This window comes from Chamaea fasciata, unplaced genomic scaffold, assembly GCF_029207755.1.
Source record: "Chamaea fasciata isolate MVZ Bird 193981 ecotype frontalis unplaced genomic scaffold, bChaFas1.0.hap1 SCAF_12, whole genome shotgun sequence".
Classification (NCBI taxonomy): domain Eukaryota; kingdom Metazoa; phylum Chordata; class Aves; order Passeriformes; family Sylviidae; genus Chamaea; species Chamaea fasciata.
Window position 1 is genome coordinate 10,013,369 of NW_027094097.1, and position 23,107 is coordinate 10,036,475.

At 45.5% G+C, this 23,107-nt stretch overlaps 1 protein-coding gene across 8 annotated transcripts in view; it reads right to left on the reverse strand.

Moving 5' to 3' along the window:
• CTCF (CCCTC-binding factor) overlaps positions 1 to 16,379 on the reverse strand; it is a 34,238-nt gene extending 17,859 nt beyond the window's left edge. For 2 of the 8 annotated variants that reach the window (XM_066194523.1, XM_066194522.1), the window contains exons 1-2: positions 8,102 to 8,214; positions 4,433 to 4,527 (exon numbers count right to left, since the gene is read on the reverse strand). In XM_066194523.1, coding sequence (XP_066050620.1) covers positions 4,433 to 4,486 — 54 coding nt within the window. In that variant the 5' untranslated portion in view covers positions 4,487 to 4,527; positions 8,102 to 8,214. Of the gene's footprint in view, positions 1 to 4,407; positions 4,528 to 8,101; positions 8,215 to 16,210 lie in introns of those variants that run through there. The other 6 variants (XM_066194527.1, XM_066194526.1, XM_066194530.1 and 3 more) reach the window with 5 other exon arrangements.
• Positions 16,380 to 23,107: the final 6,728 nt, after the last annotated feature.

A 23,107-nucleotide genomic window follows, 5' to 3' on the forward strand; every position in this document is an offset into this window, starting at 1 on the left:
CCATGTCCTGTGTCAGTGGGAAGCCATTCCCCCTTGTCCTGTCCCTCCATGCCCTTGTCCCTCTTCAGCTCTCTTGAAGCCCCTTTAGGTACTTGAAGGGAACTGTAGAAGCATTAAAAACATATATATATATATATATATATATATATATCCAACAGGGTTTATAGACAACAGACTTTTTTCTCCCGTTTGCAGTCCACACATGTCTATGCAAGTATTTAAGGGCATGAGCAGACGCAGATTAACTGCAGGAGTGCTTGGCCATTCTCCTTCCCACCATGAAACAGCTGGATCTTTTCCCTGAAAAGTCTCCCAGCTAAGCACAGCCAAAGATAAGGCAGTTTAACAGGGAGGACATCTTTCCATTTCCATTTCCTCCAGCAAAGCAAGCCCGGTAAGAGATGAACGTGGCATGAGAGTAACTTACTCTAAAGCAGAAAGACATACATCCAAACAGGCCAGCTGAGCCTTTCACATGCAAAACACCAAAGAATTACAATAAACAGGAAAAACCATAACATTGGGTAAGTTTCTTTCACTAAGTAATTTTCTCTCAGTAAAAACTTAAGGCCTTCATTTGTTTACTGCAATCAATTCCATACCCACTGGTTATGACTGCTACACCCATCTTCAGCTGTTTTCTCATTTCCTCCTTGTCACTTACAATACTGGTACCGAAAGCAAACAAGGAGAGTAAAATGGACAAACACCTATTGCAGCTTTAAATGAAAAAAAGGGCAATCTCATTAACCCACTGTTAAGCAATTATTCTGAGAAATATTTCAGCATCTTGGAGGATATAAGGAAAAGCAAGAAACCTAGAAGAGAAAAGCAAACTTCACCATAGGTTAATAAATGTTTTTGCTTTTTCTCTGCATGGAAAGGGCCCTGTCAAGATTAAGCCCCAAGAAATACATAAACCAGATATGGGAATGAGAGCTGCAATTGGAAAATGCAGAGTTGTAGAAGGATGGTTTCCTTAAGTGCTGACCCTGTGAAGGGATCAGAGAAGACAGCCAGTGTTGGTGATGACTGCAGAACCAAGGTGTGTGTGCTGGGAGGTTGGCCTAAATAGGGCAAGAAGAGCATATTGCTCCAGGGAGTGATTCAAAGCTTTCAAGTGGATCCCTACAGCAAACTAACATCTAGACGAACCCACTTTTTCCTCACTAACAAGACAGAAGACCAGATTTTTAACTTGTGTAATAGTTTCATGGTCCCTGTAAGACAGGTAGACACTGACTCACTGTCCAAAGAGCCGCTCTCAGCTTCTTCCTTCACAGTGACAGAATAATTCACCATAATCAATTTGATCAAGAACTAATTCCAGCTTAAAACTAATGCAGAGAAAAACAATTCTGTTAGAGCATGTTCAGTTCCTGACCCAATTCCTCACACAAATGCTTGGGTAGAAGAAAAGGGATCACCAGGGCCACCTTAAGCTGCAGTACCAGCATAAAGCTGTCAGCAAACCACAGCACCAGGAACCTTGTATTTGGTGAGCTAGGTGGCTACACTGAGCTGTGTCCCTCCACTCTGTGCCATCCACCAAGGACACAATACAGTGGAAGTGCTTTCTCTCAAGCACACTGCAGCCCTCTGGTTTAGTGAGTCTGTGGGCAAGCAAAGAGTCTGAATTCCACAGTATTTATCTGTGATCAGGTACCCTTCTGTATTTTACTCACTGAGTTTGTTACCTGCAAACCAAAGTCACCTTTTATTTATGCTCCCGTGAAGGCAGCACACTTTGGCCCAGATATTGAAGGTGATCTTTACCTTCAATCCTTACAAACTCCCAAGGGCACAGCCAAGCCTGTCCCTGGCTACAGGACACACCCCACAGCCAGCCTGGTGCAGTCAGAATCAAAATCCATCTTTTGTCATTTCTCTGCTTCCCCACTTTTCTTTTTCCCTGCTCCTCCTGTAACCTACAGAAGAAATCTTCCTTGCTACTCCTGCTCAGGGATCCCAACAGAGCTCTTTCCAATTTCATTGTGTCTCATGAAATGATGGAAAGCAATGAGAAGCTTCATTCAGCACTGACTCCTATTTTTCTTTCAGTATGTAGCACACACCTGTGATCTCCTGCAATTACTCAGAATAAAGCTGACCTTTCACTTTGGATCAGAAACTCGGGGAGTTCATGCAAGACATGGAAACAAATACACCCAGGGCCCCCAGCCAGGCAGAAGGAAACTCAATTCCACATCTTTCCTCGGCTGTTTGCTGAACAAGCTCCCTCTTAATCCTTGCACCTGACAGTGGCAGAAAGCCCAAGATCATGGCTCTTCCAGAACTAATACTGCTAATTCTGCTGTAATAAGCTGCAGCCTACAATGGTGAGAAGAGCAGATACAATAATACCAACTGCTTGAAACTTGCACTGTGGAACAAAGGATAAAAAAGTCACTGCAGTTACTGACAACAAATCCCACACATATTCAAGTCACTTGGGATATCCTGTAACCTGACAAGGAAAGCCTTGATGAAGAAAGCAGACTGATGAAAGCTTTTCAGCTTTATTGCTGGAAGAATAACTTTTCCCTTGCTTTTCTTTTAGATTTAGAGAATTAAAGGTCTATTGAGAATGTAATAGGGACAAAAAAGTCAAATGTTCTTAAAATTTGTTCCATTCTTCCTTAATTTCTCCTTCAGTTCCTATCTAACATTGTTTCAAATATTAGCTTTTAATTTTTCACTATTTCTTGCAATAAATGCTAGTGCATCTCACTAGATGACACTAGGTCTTTATTCATTCAGAGAATTCTCTATTGAAAGCTGGGAAATGTAAGTGAAATATACTCTTGATAATTTTTTACAAGTTTCCCTTCTTAATTTAGTAAAGAAGTCATTATGTTTTGCTAACCTGACAGTCCATTTCAGAAGGACAAACACACAATCTAATCAGGTGTAGAATACAGGAAGACTTATGCTTTAAAAGAAGCAAACACAAAGAAATTTCTTTTTAGCTGATGTTAGATCATAAAACTAATCAGTCCCTCCCTTTTACAGGTCTTCATAATATAAAAGTGATGAAGGAACCCATGAAAGACCATCAGAATACTTATAGGTATTGAATTGAGAATCAAAAATTATTTCAGGTTAAACAGCCTGTAAAATCCACTGCCACAAAAAGTGAAGTCTTATACCACAGGTAGATACTGGAAAAGATTCTTAGTTTTTGTGGTCATTTCTCCTATCACACATTAATTTAGGCTTTCATTTAGGCTGCTGGGAAACTGCCAACAGCAAAAGATGATATTCCTTCAGAATAAGTCTGAGCAGAACAGGATTCTTTGGCCATCTGATGCAGGGTTGCATCATACCAAAATGGCAATACCAGCCACTCCCACACCTGAAAAAAAGACCTGTGCAACAAGTTTCATGGCATTCTGGAGACTTCATAATAAGCATCTGGATTTTGTTTTCCTCTAAGGCTTCATCTAGATGAACAAATATCCAAGAATAAACTTCTGGGGAACAGCTACTTCTTTTAAGTGGTGATATTCTACCAGGACAAGGGAATTCAGGCTTCAAATTGGAGGAGCAGAAGTGCTTATCCCTGGGATGGTAACTTGGGTCCTACCCCATGAACAATTGCTGCCCATGCACTATTAGTCACCTCACAAATCACACCCTGATGCACATAAGAAAAATTAAAGTCAATGCCAGTTAACTTAATGTCAGGCTGTCAAACACAGAGCTGCAGTTTACTGTTGTTGCAGCAGGGACAGGAAATTCCAGGAGAGTTTTGAAAGCACCTATGGCAGAAAGGTGGTGGACAAGACAAACTCCCAGAGCCTATATTAAGATATCCTTGCTTTTGAATCACAGAGAAGTTAGTCTGAATTAGTAAGTGTTGGAGCAGACAAACAGAACCAAACCCAGTTGAGTCCTTTAAAGTAACGCTCACGCTGAAATTTTAAGAAGCTTCATTGTTTTACACACACCCCTAATTCATTTGGACTCTTATTCCAAATATTCTCATACACTAAGACCTGAAAGTGCTACAACCAACCTTCAAAGCAGATGAAGCAAAAAACCCCCAAAATCCCACAAAGGCACTCGACCTTGGAAGAAAAAAAACCCTTTCTCCCAGGAAGCTGTAAGGTCTCATTTCCAAACATACCCACTCTGCAAAGAAACCGCTCCTGCCTTTAAACTGCCCGCTCATTCCCTCCATCACCCAACTATTCCTCATGTTAGCACAAGCACTTTCAAGACTGCAGCTACAGGTCAGGAAATGAATCCAGGCCAGAACTCACCAAGCCAAGGATACTTATTTCCATCCCTAGGTCTCTGGTGTGCCCCAACACTAAGGGCAGCCAAAAGAGAAGCAGGGCAAAAGGGTTTCTACTAGCACAATGTTAAGCTTTATGTACTACTGCCTCAGCATGGAACACATACCACACTTTAAACCCCCTCAATTTACATTTATGTTCTTGACGCTTCTGCACTTCTGCCTGGACTGATTTGTTCTCTTCATGCTGGCTATTCTTCATGCAGCTCCTGAGGTCAGAACTCACTCTGGAACAGAACAGATGAACTAGTGAAACTACGCAAAAGAGAAAGGTAAGGGGTGGGGGGAAAGGGGGTAAATAAAAGCAGTGTTCAATATTTATTGCTTGTTTAACAGAAGGTATAGTCCCACACCCTTAACAGAGCAGCACTGATAACTGCTTGAGGACCCCTACCCTTACCAAAGGAGCCATAAGCAAAACCAAAGGAATATTTTAATCAGCTTTAGTACTTTCACTAGGATAACTCATTTTAGAAGCTTCTCTACCTACCTGTTCTCAAACTCTTTAGCATTTACAGTTCTGACAACCTAAAGCTCCAGATGCCTCATGTCAGATTACAAATGCAACATGACATTTTAGAGCCAGCTCTGCCTACTTCAGATGGCCTTTTCCTCCGGTGCTGTGGAATAGCACATTGCACACTGAAGGAGTTTTTATCACTGAAGAGGTGTCAATGAGAGCAAGTACCACTCCTTACACATGGTCAATACAGCAGTGGATATACTGCATATATCAAATAACAAAATCAGCTCTATCACAGTTCTAACCTTGCCACCCTGAGGAACAGCAGCCTCTGCTCACTGACGCAAGCCTCATTACCCTTATCAATTAAGGGCTTAAAATAGTCACGTTTACAGAAATATAGTATTTACAAAACAACACATTACTTCTTCCTGTAATCCTTGTCACTCTGCAGTGTGCACACATGCTAAAAACCCTGGGAATGGTAAGGAAGACCAGAAGAGTAATTCTCAAGAGAGGCATGTATTCTTGCTGCATTCAGTGATGAGGGCCAAGCAGTGTTGGATTTCACACCCTTTGAATTCAAGTGCTTCACCTCCAGGTTCTTCTGTCATTTATTTAGTACAAGGCACTCAAGTCTGGGTCCTGGCTGCATTTCTTACTTGGCAAGGCTATTTTTAATTGTTTATCAGCTTCAAAGAGCATTACTGATAAGAGGTTTGTTGGAGCTGTGGATGCTCAGCGATAATGAGCTTTTAAAAAAATCTGGAAATTATCTCTTTTTATTTAACACTCACCCTGCAAAAATCACAAATGCTACATACAAGCCCTGATCAGGAAAGAGGATGCTCAGAGGATACATGGGGTATGCTCCACTGCTAAGGGCATATTAAGACTGCTGATGCAAGCTGCATCCTTGCCAGGTTCTGTGCTGGGCGACCCTGGAAAATATTTCCTGAACTTTACTTGAAACTTGTCAATTAACACAGAAAAGCCTCAAGAGTGAAGGACTTCTCCCTTCAGACAACACTTGATACAAAATGAACACTTCTCACGTGGAATATTATCACCTCAGAGGTTTTGTCACACACACAAAAGGACAACAGAACACACTGAATTCAATGGAAACAAGTACCTTTTCATCAACTTTGGGTTTCCTGAAATTTTGAATCAAGGAATAGTCTTCTTCCATTTTTCAAACCTAATCTGCTTGGGAAATTATTTAATAGTAAAGAAAGCTGTTTTAAATAAAGATTGTACCCAAACTCTTACGAGGGGGAAGAGAAAACAAACCAGTAATTGCAGCTCTTTTCTACACTGCAGACAACACAAATAGAGAGTATTTCCCAGGGATCTGTGTAGATTAGCACTGACGGGGAGTTAATGCAAGGCACAGCCATTGCCCCTCTCGGTTTACAAGGTGTTGGCTCTGATCAAGAAAATAAGTTACTTGTTAGGCTTTTTAAGATATGTTTTGAAGCTACTTGGACACAGAGCTCAGGTATCAACCTACTAATGTACAACCCAGGGAGCTCCAAAAGTGCAAGGCATTCTCGTTCTGACCCACTCCAAGGGAACATCCCAAAGGGAAAGTAAGTCACTTCTACTGTCCTTCACTGCAAAGATGATACCAAACTTCTGTTACATACCTGGTGTATTTCTCTGGCATAGAATACCTTGCATGAATTTACATTCCATCAGATCTTTGACATATGGGCAATGTTTGATAAGCTTGATGGAAAACAGGCATAAACTAAAAATTTAAAGTGCTTCATTCACATGTCCATTGCTGAGCTTAGAACACATGGGAAAAAATACATCAGAAGGCTGCCAACACAATGGAGGTGGCTGGAATAGAAGACCTACACAGCAGAATGACAGATTTAGCTGTGAAAAGACCCAGGGGAAATTGTGTGGAAAGACCATGGGGAGATCCTACTGCTAACTTTAAAGGGAAACAAAGAGAAGATGGAACCACACTCTTGGAAGCAGAGAGTCAAAGGACAAGCGCAACAGACCAGCTGCAACGAGTGGTCAAACATTGGAGTAGGTTGCTCGGAGATGCTGTGGAAACAAAAATATTTCCTAAATACAACCCTAATTGACCTCATCTAGCATCAATGCTGGCCCTGCACTGAGTCAGGGGTTGAACCAGGGTACCACAAGAAGTCCCTTCCAACCAAAATTATTTTACCATTCTCTGGCACTACATCAAATGAAGGATAAACTTCAAACACAAAACGTTGAGACCTTTTTCCATCTAAGCAGTTATAACTATGATGCTCCTAGGACTGAGATTTACTGGTCTCAGCACTCCCACACAAGATCCAGAGGCCCTGGAACACTCTGCAAACTCTCATATACTCATCAGTTCTTCAGCAAACGAACCGAGGTACAGTAACTCTTGGCAATCTACTGGGGACCTGCACTTTCAGAGTGGTGGATATCCAAATCCACCCAGTATCGAAGAGAACAGCATTAGAAAAGCAGAAATATTGTGTTTCACTGTTTAGGAGACAGAGAACCAATGTGCTATGAAGTACATAGATACATATCAGACAAGGCTCCTACAGGAACTTCAGTAAGAAAAGCAGGAAGCAGTACTGACAAGAGACCTCACTACCTTTAATTTGCAGAAGAAAAGACCACAGTGAGTAAATCTAAACTAATAAAAAAGGAAAAAAAAAATCTGTATTTGAAGTAGTAAGGGCTACTGTATGCTCTTTTCTCCAGTGTTAACAAGAAATTGTATCTTGTCTGATAGGCAATAAGAAAGGTGCCAAAAGGCAGATGAAAGCTCTCCCCTGGCTGCCAGCACTGGACAGCCTGCTTCAAGAGGCAGCACATTGTACTGACCAAAACTGCACTGAATCAAGCACTTCTAACCAGGAAGAGCCAGACTGATAACACAGCAGGACAAACATTCAATGCTATCTCCCTCCTTTTAGTCTGTTGGAGATGGAGAAATCATCCCTAAGGATTTGTCTACACAAGCCACTCAAAGCAGATGTCTCCAAAAACATTACAGATGTCACATCAGGCAAGTGAGACATCTAAATATTTGATAGTCAGCTCCATCATACTGTCATGAAGTTCACAAATTCTTCTTCATGCAGGTCAAAATGCTGGTAGGACAAGGAGAGGACACAACTGCTTTAACAGGACAAAATGATTTCCATACATACTACAGGAGCAAAGCATAAAGTAGTCTGGGATCATATAATGCTCCAGGTAGCTCAGAGCAGGCAGGAATCAAGAGCAGTCATTCTTCAGCAGGAAGGAGAGAAGAGTATTAATAAATATGGAGGGTAGGCAAGGATCAAGTAATCAATGAGTACCTTTTGAGTATTCAGTATTGCCACAGGAAGCGATAAATCTCTCTTCAAAGATCAGAAGTGGCAGTAAGTTATATACTCAGCAGGAATGCTGGATAACACTAACTTCTTCCATCCTCCAAAAAGAAAAGAAAAGAAGAAAGGTTTTAATAATCTGATAAGCTTTGACTGAAACTACCAGCCTTCAAAAATTTATTTTTTTTCCAACCTGTAATCTAGAAACTCTTTAAGTGCCTCTATAAGGGGTTTTCTTGCAGTACACACTGGGAAAGCAAAACTGAAGTTTAGATTGCACTTCCACTGCAAACAGTTTAGCACGGGAGAAACCTACTGGTTAAAATGTTAACTTATATCATTGAATGATACAACCAAAACCAGGGGGTACTTTTAATTCAGTAGCATTTTCTGCTTTCATTTTAAATCTCTGGATGTTAGAAGTGGTTTCAAGAGAAGAGCTTTGCAAATAAAATACAAGGAGACAGTAGAAAAGCTATACAAGATGCTGAAGTAATTAGCCAAAAATCACTACTGGTTCTACTGTAGTGAAAGGCTCTTCCAGGAGCCAGTCCAGAGAAGCCATGTCTCTTTCAACATTAAACAATGGGAGAATTCAATTGGCTGGACAACAATTTTAAACATACAGGGAAGTTTACAGCTCTATTTCAAAAGAGTAAAAAATGTTTACAAATAGCCAAACGCTTCTATTACTACTTGTGCTCTTGGCTTCCTTTGCAGAAAGCCACTACTTAGCTCAAAATATTTTGGGGCATGGTTCCATGAAGGCTCAAATCAAACTTGAGGCTGCATTTTTCCACATCCACTTACATGCTATTGCCCTCATGAAGCAAATTCTGCTCACCAGTTCATCACCTGGGGATGCAATTGCTAGCACACATGTGGAAGGAGATGGGGTGACAACAATCCTGATGCAAGCCAAACTAATTTTCCAAGGAAGCCTTGACTTTTACCTCCCTAAATGCTATGTTTATTCCCAAAATAGCAAGAATTTAAAACATCCTTGTATAGCTTTTATCGATAGGTTGGGAAAAAAGGAAAAAATGTCCTTTTTCCAATGTAAGCATAAAAAAAAGCCCTACAAGGACAGATCACTGTCTGTTTAGTCCAGCAGTCTGTCTCCAAAAACTCCAGCAGGAAACACTGTGTAGGGAGAGCAATCTGTCCTGGCTGTGGTTTACCACCCTTAACCCAACACTCAGCCAAGGGATTAGGGATCTTTGCCTCTGGACCTGTGGATCCCCTTCCAAACCTACAGTATCTCCACAGTCTCTAACCAAAACAGGTTTTCCATCAATTGTGGTATATTTACCTCATTTTTTTACTCCTACAAGCTATAGGCTCACCACAAAACTCACTGCATTTACCCAAGAAGCTGGCCTTGTGTGAGCATGGGGAAACACAGCAGCCAGACTGGGCACAGACTGAGTCCTGTGAAGAACTCAAGGGGCAGCAGCAGAGTGACACCATTCACCTTCTTACAAACAGCCAGCAGAAACCAGAATAGCCAAACTCAGTCATCATGTGCTTCTGTTGAAATTACCACACAGAGAAGCACATGGATTATAGGCAAGTTTGCTCTGTAGCTCTCAGTTCTCAAGATTACAAATCCCCTTCCCACCTTTTTAATAAGTAAGACATGAAAGAAAACCCCTTAGCTTCCAGCAATCTCCACCTAGAGATGCTTAGGCCACCATCAAGCAACTCACTGTAACATCCTGGAGAGCTCAGAAAGAGTCAAACACTTGTGTCAAGTCTCCACATGAGGCATTAACATAGCTTAAAAATTGTGTTGTTTACTCCTTTTTCCACAGCTTTATGCTTCGCAGTTTAATGCCTGATTAAGTCAGTATTTTACTCAGCATCCAGTTTAAAACTAGGATCACTGCAGATAATATAATTCCACACAACACACATAAATGCAATATATAAAATGAGTCAATAAATAATTTTATGTAACACAGAATTTTATGGAGCTATGCTTTCTTTAGTGGATTCAATAAAAATCACCTTGCTTCAACCTCTTGAGCATTTTCCATGCTTAGAGTCAGGAAGGAAGGACTCCTTTGCTGATACAAGGACTGTCTGGGCAGCAGTGCTTGTGCCAAGGTCCTTGGGCTGCTTGGTAGGCAGTGAGCTGGACACAAGCCAGCATCTTGTCCTGGCAGCAGAGAAGTAACATTTATCTTCCCAACAGTTCCCCAGTGCCACAGCCTCAGATCAGGATGTATTACTCACAAGTCTGGACCGAGTATACAGGGCACTATTTGACACATCTCCAATATATATCAATATCTGCTTATTTTCCCCCATTCAGAAGATTTTACTGGTTTGATCATATTCTTGATTGAAAAGGAAAAGTCCTAAACCTCGCTCTGTTCAAAAAGAGGGAAGGCGGTTCAAGAGAAAAGTGGGTGCTATCCATCCTTTTTCTTTAGCACCCCTGGTTTATCACTGAGCCTGACCTCTCATGACAGTTCTCTAAATATATATGAAACATGAAAAGGTCAGCACCTTGCAGCTGGCCGAAGCAATTGTCGGATTTTTTTTCCACAATCTTGATTCAAAGAAGTTAAGAAATTAAGAAATACATGACTGTTCTTCATATCAATCCAATAATTAATCACCCTCCCTGTGAAAAACTTAAGCCTTTTAATTTGAACTTATTGGGCTACAAATTCATATTGTGTTTGTCAGTAAGATTAGAGCAAGCTCACTAATATCCAGTATTATTTTGTCACGCACTTACCTGAGGACTCTCATCAAGTCACCAGTTTTGATGAGAAGCTGCACGGCACACGTTTAACATTTGACTGCATGGCAATACAATTTAGTTTTCCATCAAATTGGAGATGAATCCTTTTTCACACTGTAATTTTTTGGAGGGTTTTGAGTGCTGAGGCCAAAACCATACGTTGGATTTTGGGAATGACTTCATCCCATCCCACAAGATAGGCAAGAACATACCCCTGCTTATTCCACTAATGCATTTAACAACTACATTAGGTTCTTTGTCACAGCATCACCTTGGAAACTCCTGTTTATGCTGTTTATTCACGATGACTCCAAAACACACTTCAGTCACTGCGTTCTAGGATACCATGTGCCTTGATTTAAATTCAGCTGGAATACCTTGTTCCCAGGTACACAGCTTTACATGTAGCAGTCTTAGCAGACACACTGGTCTGGATCTACTCCACCTGAAAATCACAATGGCTGCCTTAGTGCCCAGTGATTTCCTGTGAACCAGAAGTTTATCATGAACAAGTTTTTAAAGACATTTTTCACCAACAAAATCATTAATGACAACAAATTGTGACAAGCAATTACTAGTTTTTGCTGAATATCCATGGAAACTACTCACTCTCATACACCCCCAGACTAATCCTCAACTAAATGGCATTTACTGATACTTACTACTAATATTAATATACAGTAAGGTCATCAAGATCAAGTCCTTTAACAAAATCAAGTTACAAATTTAACAAGCTCTTGTTTTCTTAAAACCTTAGTTACTGGGATTAACACTTTTCTCTACATTAACCAAATTCTGTATTAAGAATAAATGAGAGAGCTGGTAATAAAATGTGAACCACATGTGTGTTAACACCACGCAGAGCTAATCAAACACCCAAGGTGTTTTAGGTGTCTGCCACCCTCCCTGCACAGCCATGTTCATCCACTCTACCTCTTTTTAGTACTGATAAATCAGCACTTCTCTGACCTCCTGGAATTTCACTACTGTTCCAAAATGCATTGACTATAAGATATCCCTTCGAATACTGCAGATAAAAATATTCCAGTGGTGAAAAATACACCAATATGCCAAGGTAAATGTCTCTCTCACCTCCCAATGGACTCTGGTGGGGGGTGGTTTTAAACAGTTTTCATGTTAAGCTTTGGCTTGCGTTTGTTTTTTTAATATACTTTACCTGCAGATGTTTAAGATACATACAGGCTTCTAATGATAATGCATTATTAATACAGACAGGGGTGCAATTCACTTGCTAAGCAATCTGCAATTTGTCTTCTGTTTTGCCAGAATTTGACAAATTCAATGATGCCAACAGAATTTTTTTTACAGTATTGAAAAAAAATATGCAAAACAAGATTTTCACTATAAGATGAACTCACTTAGCCCTGTCTTTACATTTGAGCAAAGCTTTCCAGTGAAACCCATGAAGCTTTAGAAATTTTATGAGTTTGCAGCTACAGCAGAAAAATAAGATGCTGCTGCTGACTGACATAACAGTATGTATTTGGGCAGACTACTTGCACTACAGGTAGAAAAAGAAATACCTTGTAGTTCAGCTTGCTGCACTGCTACCATTACAGAAGTCCTTGCTGGTGTCACTGGTCAGCATATCTCAACACTGATCACTGCTTTTGTGCTTTTAAACACTTTCAAACATTCCTGGCATCACCTCTTAATATGAGCGCCACACAGTGCACTAAAATCCTCAGGTAGCTGACAGTAAAATGTGGGAGGGCCTCTAAAAACAAACCTTTACATATGAAATGCAGCTCTATCTATGACTCAAAACTTCACCTGTAGGGATAGTTAGAGAATAATGCTTCGGGAGTCCATTCTATGAGAGATGTCCCCTAAGCCAATGCACGTTAACTGCGCCATTCTTGAGAGTTGTCTCTGCACTACTTCTCTTTTCACCTGTTAAGAACCACATTGGAAGGAAATTAGGATTTTTTTTTACTTCCGTGTTTTTATAATACTGAGGAAAACTTCATTTCAGCTTTAATTTACATTAGATACCCAAACTAAGTTGTTCTGTGTACAGTTACTTGAATGTTAACATGACCTGAAATATAAAACTCCCTACTCAACTTCTGTTTATTCTGCTCTTCTTTTTGAGGTTATTTTTGTTAATCAGAGAAAAACATCACTCAGCTGAGCAGCAACTCTTTAGCTTTCATATTAAATATGTCTGGCATAAGCATACCTCACTTAATTCCTAAAGACTGATGAATTATTGGAGAGAAGTGGGAGGAGCAGAACAGGGTGTTGTAAATGAAATTCAAATATCCTTCAGCACAAAAAAAAAAAAAAAAAGCGCAGTATCTTTGGCTACAGCCAGGACAGATTAAGTTTCAGTAAAATTCTGAAAGAACAAGGGCCATGTGTGATCTGAACCATTGTTATCAACTCTAAACATAACCAATAAAAGGGAATTTCCTGGATTTGTGTGTGTCTCTAAGACCATGTAGGTTACAGAGTAGCAGAGCTTGATACTGTATTGACATTTCAAGGTTTAGTACAACAAAGAGTGAACTGGGCATCTGAACTAAAGCCAAATGGATGAACAGGGGTTTACAGTTAAGTAAATAAATCAGTACAGTTCAGTAAGTTAACACAAACAAAACAAGCAGTCAAAGCTTTGGTTTCCCTCAGCTCTTGTCAGTGTGTGTCCTTGTGTTCAGGTAAAGCAGTGGCTGCTCCTTATTACACAGATTTCTAGAGCATGTACAAGCACATTTGGGATCCTAATGCTTATTACTCCCTCGAGCATTCCCTCTCTGGTAAAGAGCTAAGAGAAGATAAAGTTGCCAGGATGGGGAATTAGGGACTTTTTATGCAAATACAATCAACAATATAGCTGAAAGAGCTAATGTGCAAAAAACCGTTCAGACAGAGCAGGGAGAGCTATCCACAGTGGAACGTGTTCAAGTATGAAGGGTAAGTAAAGGAATATGCTGGCTTTGCTCCAAGAACAGACAGGCCTAACAATATTCAACATCCAGCTTCCAAAAATCTAGAAAAGCAGGAGTTCTCGGACATGAAGTCCTAAGGGGAGGAGAAGAAATTAAATTCTGGAGTAGGCTGCGCACAGAAAATCCTTAACAAGTTAGTAATCCCACATAATTAGATTTTTCAGGTACATACTGAATAAAGTCAAGAATAACACGGGTCAGCTTCTGGCATTTCAAGCACAGCACTGGGAGCGCAGCAGGCGGGTATCAACCTGCAGCTCCAAGAGCTGGTGAGGATGCACACAAATTAGCTACGGATCATAGTCAAGATCCAGCCTGCTCGCACGAACACAGCTCTTGAAATAGCTCCTTCCCTCAGTAACTGCAGGCACGAGTCACCAGCAAACTTAACGCTGTAGTGACAGTTCTCCAAGCTCCATCTGAAACGGACGAGCTTTGCTGTATTATTTCAGTTGCAGGGCCACAGGAGGCTACAGGAACTCGAGTTTGGGACCTTTTGCTCAGATATTACTCATTATAAACACCCCACAAAGTTTCTTGAGCCTTTCTGTGCATCCTAATAACCATTCACATACAGCGGATGACATTAAAACTGAGCTAGCCCGACACATCCAGAAACAAAACAAAATGGAAGTAAAAATCCATCAACCCAGAAAAAAAAGGCAGCAAGCTTTGCCCTTATACTAAAATTGTGCCTTTCTTCAGTTTAGCTGATGTCCTCTACACTAAAGGAAAGTGTTAGGGGGATCATTTAAGTAAGAACAGCTTGAATACATCACGGGATTATTTCTTATACCCAACGGGCTCCTGCAAATTCAACAGGCTCTTCACAAGATGAATAAACTAGAGAATTTGAGACGATATTTACACACTTCCTGCACTGAAACAAAAACACGTACACTGGAAGAGGTAAACAGTGTTTTAGATGCTTCTAATGGAGTTAGAAAAACCTCTGGAGTTTATTACCAGAATTCAGCAACTGGCAAGAGATGAGGAACAGACATGCATGTATTTAAGGGAAGAAAGGCTCGGCAAAAAAATAGGAAGTCACAAACAGGAAAGAGAGCTCATTCTCACCAAAAGGCAAGACCTAAGGATCACACTGAACGGAGAAGGAACCATACAACACGACAAAACCTTTCTATATCGAAGTCATTTCACAAGGTTAACACAAGGCCAAATCCGATACCGCGTGAACAAATATTCTAAAGAAATCTAAAGGTGATGTAGAGAGCAAACAGCAAAGCGTTCGGACACAGAGCATGTGCGGTTTCCTCCTCTGCATCACAAAAAGAATCGGGTTTTGTGTTTCCCACCCCCCCCAAGTAGCACAGACCCATGGAAGGGAGGGAATAACGTGGTCCTTTGCCCCGAGATTTCGGGCCCCATCCCTGGGCAAGCGCCTGGCTGCGGAGGCCCGGGAGGTTCCCGGGGAGGTGACCCGTGAGTCGGGCAGCCGGGCCAGGTCCCAGCAAGTGACACAGCTGCTCGGCGGCTCGCTGGCAGCCCAGGTGCTCCCGATCGAAGCCTGAAACCCCGTGGGGATCCCGGGCCCAAAGTGGGGTGGAGGGGACGGGACGGGGGAGGGGGGGGTGGACACAGAACGGCGGAGCCGCCGCTCTCCGGGAGTGGCGCGGGGGGTGCGGGGGGGCTGCCGGCCGGTCACCGCGGCGAGAGCGGGCGCCCCCCAGCCGTGCCCGCCCCGGTGCTGCTGCATGGCGCTGCTCAGCCTGCCTTGCAGAGGGAGCTCGAGTCCCGCTCTGCGCCTCGCAGCGCCTCTCACTCCGCCGCACACGCCAGCGCAGCGAGGCGGCGGCCGGCGGGAGCGGGACACGCAGCCGTCCCCGCGGGCAGCGCCCGGCCAGACACCGCGGCAGGACACGGGCGGCGGGCGGAGGGCGCCGGGCGAACCCCGCGGAGGTGCGAGAAAGGGGGGGGGGGGAGCGGTGACGGGGCGGGAGGGGAGCGGGCCCGGCGGGGCGGGGGAGGGGGGGAAGGAAGGGACGTGCGGGACGGGAAGGGAAAGGGGGGGCGGCAGGCGCGGCGGGGAGGGGGCGGTAATGGGGCGGTTAATCAGCGCCGGTGGCGCGGTGGAGGAGACAAAGGAAAGAAAATGGAGTCGGGGCCGGCGGGTGGCGGCGGCCAGGAAGGGAAGGAGGGCGGGCGGCCCGGGCGGTGCCGCAGCCCAGCGCCGCGCTGTGGGGAATGGCGGCGGTGGCGGCGGCGGCGGCGCGGGGACGGTAGAGGGAGACAAAGCCCCCCTTGCTGCCCCGGCGGCGGCCGCTGCGGGGCCCCAGCCGCGCCGGAGCCCCATCGTGACACCTAGAGGCCGGAGAACGCGACTGCAAACCCCCCGCCGCCGCCGCTTACCTGCGCCCCGCGCCCCGCCGAGCTCCCTCCGGCCGCCGGGCCCCGCCGCCGCCCCGCGCCGCCCGCGGGCCCCGCGGAGGAGCCGCCGCGCCCCGCACGCCCCGCCGCGGCCGCCGCCGCTTTAAGCGCCCCGGCACCAGCCCCGCGGTTTAATCGCTCCACAGTCGCTTTCGGACACAAAATGGCGGCGGGCGGGGCACAGTGCGCACGCGCCACCCAGCGCGGCTCTGCCGCGGCCGCCGGCCCGAGCGGGGGGGAAAAGGGGGGGGGCGGGGGGGGCCGGCGCGCGCGGGGAAGCGGCCGCGCGGGGCAGGCTGGGAGCGGCGGGCGGGGCGGGGCGGGGCGAGGGTGGGGGAGCGAGGGCGCGAGTCGCGCGCCAACTTCAAACGCGCGGGGCCCGCAGCGTCACCCGGCGCGCGCCTGTGCGTGCGTGCGTGCGTCAGTGCGTCACGTGTTGCCGAGGGGCGGGCGGGGGGGGGGGCCGGAGGCAGCGCCCCTCCCTCCCCTCAGGGCAGCTCGAGCCCGGCGGGGCGGCGTGAGGGGAGCCCTTGGCCGCTCCTCTGTTAGTGCTGTCCCAAGATCCGGGCAACGGCAGGCTGTCCCAGCTGCACGCCGCTGCTCAGCTGGAACTACCCCCTTCATCTCAGCCAAAACTGCCCCGCTTCAACTCATCTAAAACTGCTCCCTATCACAAACTGACCTCTTGACCTCAGCCAAAACTGCCCCTTCACCTCTGCAAAACTTTCAAAGCAGGAGGCTGTGCCTCAGCCCCTCAGGAGAATAAAGCCACAGAGAAAGTCCATCCTCTGTGCTGAAGAAGGATTTGGCCTGGTTAAAGACCCAAACTTTCCTTAAGGTTGGAAGAGGAGTCAGTACAATCATCAATTAATCAGTGGGAAAGTCATAGGACAGTTTTGTAAATACCAAGAAGTGACGAATTAGGGTCTAGAGGGGAAACCATGTGAGGAGTGTCTGAGGGCACTTGGCTTGTGCAGCCTAGAAAAGAGGATACTGAGGGCAGAGCTCATTGTGGGCTGCAGCTTCCTCAGGAGGGGCAGCACTAATGGCTGCTCTCTGTGACCAGTGGCAACCTGAGGGAGCAGCATGGAACTGTGTCAGGAGGAGTTATGCTGGGTATTAGGAAGAGGTTCTTCACCTAGAGGGTGACCAGGAACTGGAAGAGGTTCCCAAGGGATGTGATCACAGAGCACCAGGCCTGACAGAGCTCAAGAAGCATTTGGACAACATCAGGCGTGTGGTGTGATTCTTGGGGATGTCCTATGCAGGACCAAGATTTGGACTTGATGGTCCTTGTGGATTCCTTCCAACTCAAGAGATCCTAATATTCCACAATTCTGTGATTTAAGGTAGTGTTTGCCAGGTGTTTTTAAGGACCTTGGACTTTCCAAGCTTATAATCAAGTAGGACAAAACAGTTCATGTCAGCTTCAGCACAGCAGGAATGTAGATGTGCTGCCAGGTATTTAGTAGGGAGCTCCTGGGAAAGTCAGCAAGGTTGATTTCCATCAGAAGTTAGACACAATGGTGTTTTCTGTCCACAACTTATCCCCAAAAATTGAAAAGAGCCATGGCACCCTTGGTGAGATGCATGAATTTATGTGAGAATACACAAGGGCTTGCCTTTCATTTTCTGCAGTTCCCTGAGTTGCTGAATCTTCTGAGTTTAACATATTTTCTCATCTCCAACAGTGTTGTAGCAGACCCAGAGCTGATTGACAGGCAAGCTAAGGAGAGGAGAATTCTAAGAGCTCATGCTGCATCCTCTTGGTATTTTCTTACCATAAATCCATGTGAAATGGAGCAAGAGTAATGGGTTAAAATATTAATAGTTCAAAAATCAGACACATTGGAAGGAAGCTGCATGTTTTTGTTCGTTTTATTCCCCTCCCCTGTCAGTCCCTGGAGGACAATAAGGCCAGGAATTCAGAGAGAAATCTAAATGTAAAGAAACCTCAACGCATACCTGTGGTGGTAGAACTAAAGAGTTTTAAGGCTGTTGTAGTTGGAATACGTGTTTAAAATCTTGCCTCGAATTTGTGCCTCTTGAGATATCACTGCAGGTTGGGGAAAAAGCTGTTCAACAGCCTAGGCTTTACCACAACCTGCTTAACAAGTGACAAACCCATCAGAAAAAAACATTATCATACATTAGCGTGTGTAAACTGTGCCCTTAAATCCTGTTATGAATAATGGTGATGACTTGCTGAGCTGTGCTGTGGGGAGAAGGGTCCCTCTGCCAGGGGAGTTGGGCTGAGAGTGAGATCAGGCCCTGACCCAGCTTTACGGGTTTCTCCTGCCTAAGCCTAAGCTCTCTCAAGTCCTTGCAAAGCAGCAGAGCACCGTGGGCTGTGTTCTGAGTACCGATACTCCTTTGGGGGTTGTTGACAACCCAGAACAAGTTTCCTTCTCAGGATCATGAGATAAGTCCATTAGCCTGTTTCAGTGGGGCATTGGCAGCTTACCGAGGGGGTAGAGGGGATGAGCTGTGTGGATGGAGCCTTGGCTGAAGGAGAAATAAATTATCTACAAAGCAATGGTAAAACGTGGCCATTAATTATGAGAGGTGACGGTGTAGCCCACAACCATGAGCTCCGGGGTCTTCATTGCATGAGAAATTTGAATCATTGAAACAGAATATCCTGAATTTGAAGGAAGCTCACAAGGATCTTTGAGTCCAGTGTTGGACAATCAAAAGCTTTGCTAAAAAAACAACAAAACAAAGCAAAAAAACACACATCCATGGCTTTCCGTTTAGCCACTAGATGAGTTGGTGTAGAAGGAAATTAAGTCAGCACAGCACGAAGAATCTGCTCAGAACATTTCTGTAGTGTGAGTTTTTAAAAAATCACGTACATTCAAAGCTGTCAAGCCATCAATTCTCATGCTGTAATTTTTAGGAGAATGGCATATCTTTCGTCTGTAGCCATGAATCCTCCTTTAAGCTCAAAATTTAGCTCAGGCACGAATCAAAATGGAGAGGAGCAGTGGCTGTGTGTAAAACTGCGCTGCTTTAAATACTCGCCCAGGGCAGAGTGTAAATGGGTGCTAATGATTCTTCTGCCTTTTGTTTGAGCCATTCCATGGCAAACGGTCGCATCTTTCTAGTAGGAATGTCGCTGCTTAGGAAGCAGGTCTTTTTCCTGGCAAGCACCTATTCGTGGACTTCTCCTGCCAGAAGTGTCCCCGACGATCCACCAGCGAGTGCTGGGGGTCTGCCCTACTGATCCTAGGTTTCCTCACTTGGAGGCGCTTTTGAGCTGGTTTGCAGGGAATTCAAATCCCCAGCTTCGGTCCTAACTGTGAGTGCTCCTGAATATCAATCTCCGAGCCTGTCCAAATTAGACATCCAGAGGCAGATGCTCCTTCTAGAAAAGTTGCCTGAGCGAGGCCTTTCCCAGAGACACCTTGCTCATGAGCAGAATGGAAAGAACTGAAGCCAAGGAGCTCCCGACCACCTTGCTGAGGCCCCTGGTGGTCTCACCCTCCTCATTCCAGCTCTGTGCTTGCATCACCTTCACAATCCCTCAGGAGTCACCACTCTAAATCAGCTCTAAGGAAGACAGTAGTCGAGCTTGAGAGCATTAAATTAAATTTTGAAGGCTGCCTGAAGCGCTGTTTGGTCTCTATGACACAAGGCTCCGGCTGTTGCCCCAGGAGTGGTCCTTGGAGAACAAGCCCATGCAGATGTGCCTGACGGCCCTGCAAGGAACACGTCAGTGCTCACGAGGAGGCTGTTGCTTTGCTGTGGTTCAGCTCAGGCTGCTTAGCTGTTCCAATCATCTCTAAGTGCCCCAGTGAGTGCCTTGGAAACATGATTTCCCGCAAGCCTGGGAAAAGGTGGGAGGTCCAACTTTAAGATTGCTCAGACTGGAAAGTCATAAACTACAACCCCCAAAAATGACTTTGCATCAAGATTTAAGTGGTTTGTAACACAAGGGCAGATTAGAGGTTGTGGTGCCACAAAGTGGCAGTGTCTCCTTGGGGTCATTCTGGCTGGTGGCTGCTCTTAGTGTCAAACCTGGGCAGCTGCACCAGCCCGGATGCTGTGCAAGAGGAGGGAACATTGTGCTGATGGTCTTCAGGGGCTCCTCAGGACACTTTCCTGAGACTAGCAGGTAAAAAGCGATACCACAGGGTGCTGCAGAATCCGTATGCACAGTTCCAATTAAAAGAAAATTTTAAAAAAAGCAAAACTAGCAGTAAGCAAGGAAAAGGAACATCTTCCCCAAGCCAGAGCACATCGATAATGTAACTGTGACACAGACACCCTCCCACGGGCTGCAGCTCCTACAAGAAAAGCAAGTAGCTGCTGAGCATAAGCACGTCCGTACAGGAGGGGGATGTTTTAAGTGCTGACACAGATTTGGCTGACAAACGCGGTGCTGGCACACAGTCTCCTTTGAAATAACAAATGCTGCCGCAAAACGTGCTCTGCACTGCTGTGTCTGTCCCTGTGTGCTGTGAAAGTGGCTCCCAGGGAGTTCACCCATGAAGCTGAGAGGTCCAACAATCAAGACCTTTTGTTTGAAGTTTGGTCCTTGAAAACGGCAGTCCTGCAACTCCAGGTGACCTGGTGGTGTCCATAGGGCAGAGGTCTTTGGCAATGCCAGCATAGACCCATTCACAGCAAGGGGCTGGGCAATAGATTCCTAAGTTAATCTGTTTGAGGTTTTTTCCCCACATGTTCTTACAGCCACCATAAATAACGGGATTATTCCTTGCAATTCTAGGAGCAGAGTCATTTTGTCCTGGCCTGCAGCTCCCTGCCTACCCTGACAGAAGTCTGCTTTCCTGCTCTGATCTCTACAGTCAAGGTGTAGCTAATCTTGGAAAGTGGAATTGTGCTGCAGGGAGGGGACAAGGTTTTTGCAGGGCAAGGAGAACATCCAGGTAGGTGAGTGAATTAAATTCATGGCTTTGGCCACTGGAGCACTGGGCTATTTGTTGTTGTTGTTGTTGTTGTTTGGGTTTTTTTATCAGCACTTATTGAAAGGGGAAAAGAGATCAAACGTATGAGAGGGCTGGGCCACCTTCCACCTCTCAGATGCTCTTGTCTGCAGTTGCATGTGCCAGCTGGGACCTACATCCCTCATCTCTGGCTGCCTAAAGCTGACACTGTGATGCAGTGCTTTGGGAAGAGCACTGTGCTTCCCTCCTGGAGCTCGTCCAGCCCCCAAAGCAGGTGGATGAAGGCTAAGGGATGAGTGATGCAGCAGTGTCCCCTGGTTATCCCTCCCTGCAATGCCATCTGCAGATAAAACTGCATCCAGAAGTGGTTATGCTGAGGGGGTGTCCCAGATGGGACCACATGCACCATGACATGCTACATTCTGCCTAAGCCAGCCCCCAAAAGCTCTGCTACAGTGAGGAAGAAGGAAGTGAAGGCTGTAAACTCTTGGGATGTGCTTAGAAACCCTGGGAAGCACTGATAGATGGGCCTTGCTTGGCCTGGGGACTATAAATCCCCAGCTCCACTCGTGATGGCAGTGCCCTTGCTCTGGCACAGGTGGCTGGTAGGACTGGGGGCGATGTCCCTGCCTCTGCTGCCTTTGGGGGCATCTTTGCTGGTCTAAACTACTCCCCTCCCAGGACCATACAGGCCACTAAGATGATTAAGGGATTGGAGCAGCTGTCATGGGAGCTGGAAAAATGAAGGCTTGGGAGGGGCGTTCTTGTCCATGTCTATTAATACCTGGCGGGAGGTAAAGAATTACTGAATAGTAAGGTTGAAAGAAACCACTATAGGTCATCTGCTCCAACCTATCTGCTCAAGTAGGGTTATCCTAGAGGGCATTGGACAGGATTGTGTCCAGATGGTTTTTAATACCTCCAGCAAGGGAGACTCCACACCCTCTCTGGACAACCTGTTCCTTTGTGTGGTCACCTGCACAGTGAAGTTCTTCCTCATTTTCATGTGGAATCTCCTGTGCATTAGTTTCTGCCCATTGCCTCTTGTCCCGTTGCTGGGCACCACTCAGCAGAGCCTGACCCATCCTCTAGCACCCTCCCCGCACATAATGACAGACATTCATGAGGTCCCCTCTCAGTCAAAACTTCGTGAGGCTGAACAGCTTCAGCTTCCTCAGTCTTTTTTTGTAAGAGAGATGCTCCAATTCCTTAATCATCTTTGTATCCCTCTCTTGGATCTGCTCCAAGAACCCAAATGTTTCTCTTGTACTGAGGAGCCCAGAACTGGACGCAGCAAATGAGATGTTGCCTCACTTGGGCTGGAGGGGCAGGATCAGCTCCCTTGACCTGTTGCCAGTGCTTTTCCTATGCATCCCAGGATACCAGTGGTCTTCTTAGTCCCCAGGGCACAGTGCTGGCTAAGGGACAGCTTCTTGTCCACCAAGACTCCCTGATCCTTCTCTGCAGAGCTGCTTCCCAGCGGGTTGGCCCCCATCAGGTACTGGTGCATGGAGTTATTCTTCCCCTGGTGCACCATCATGGTGGATGTTCAGGCATTTAAACCAGCAGAAGGTGACGGGTGGGGTTTGAGAAGAGGAAGGCAAATGATACAAGCATAAAAAAAATCACCAGTGGAACCACAGAGACACATCACAGAGAGAGGGGGAGCAGTTGTGGGGGCCCCCAGCCCCACAGTGACACCATGCAGGGATGTAGGAGCAAGGGCCCCAGCAGCCCTACTTCATGATACAGGCAGAAATATCCAGGATCCCCCCTTTCTGCCCAGCCCAATCGGGAGGTGGCACAAGACCCAACACTCTGTCGTGCACTTTGTAGCCTGATGCCACCTCCTCCTCGGTGGGGTGGAAGGCTCTGTGTCACTAGCCACTGAACTCAGGAAATTTAACCAGAGCAGTGAGAACCAATTGTGTTGTGAGTGTCAGGGAGGTGGCCTCCACCATGCTGCTGC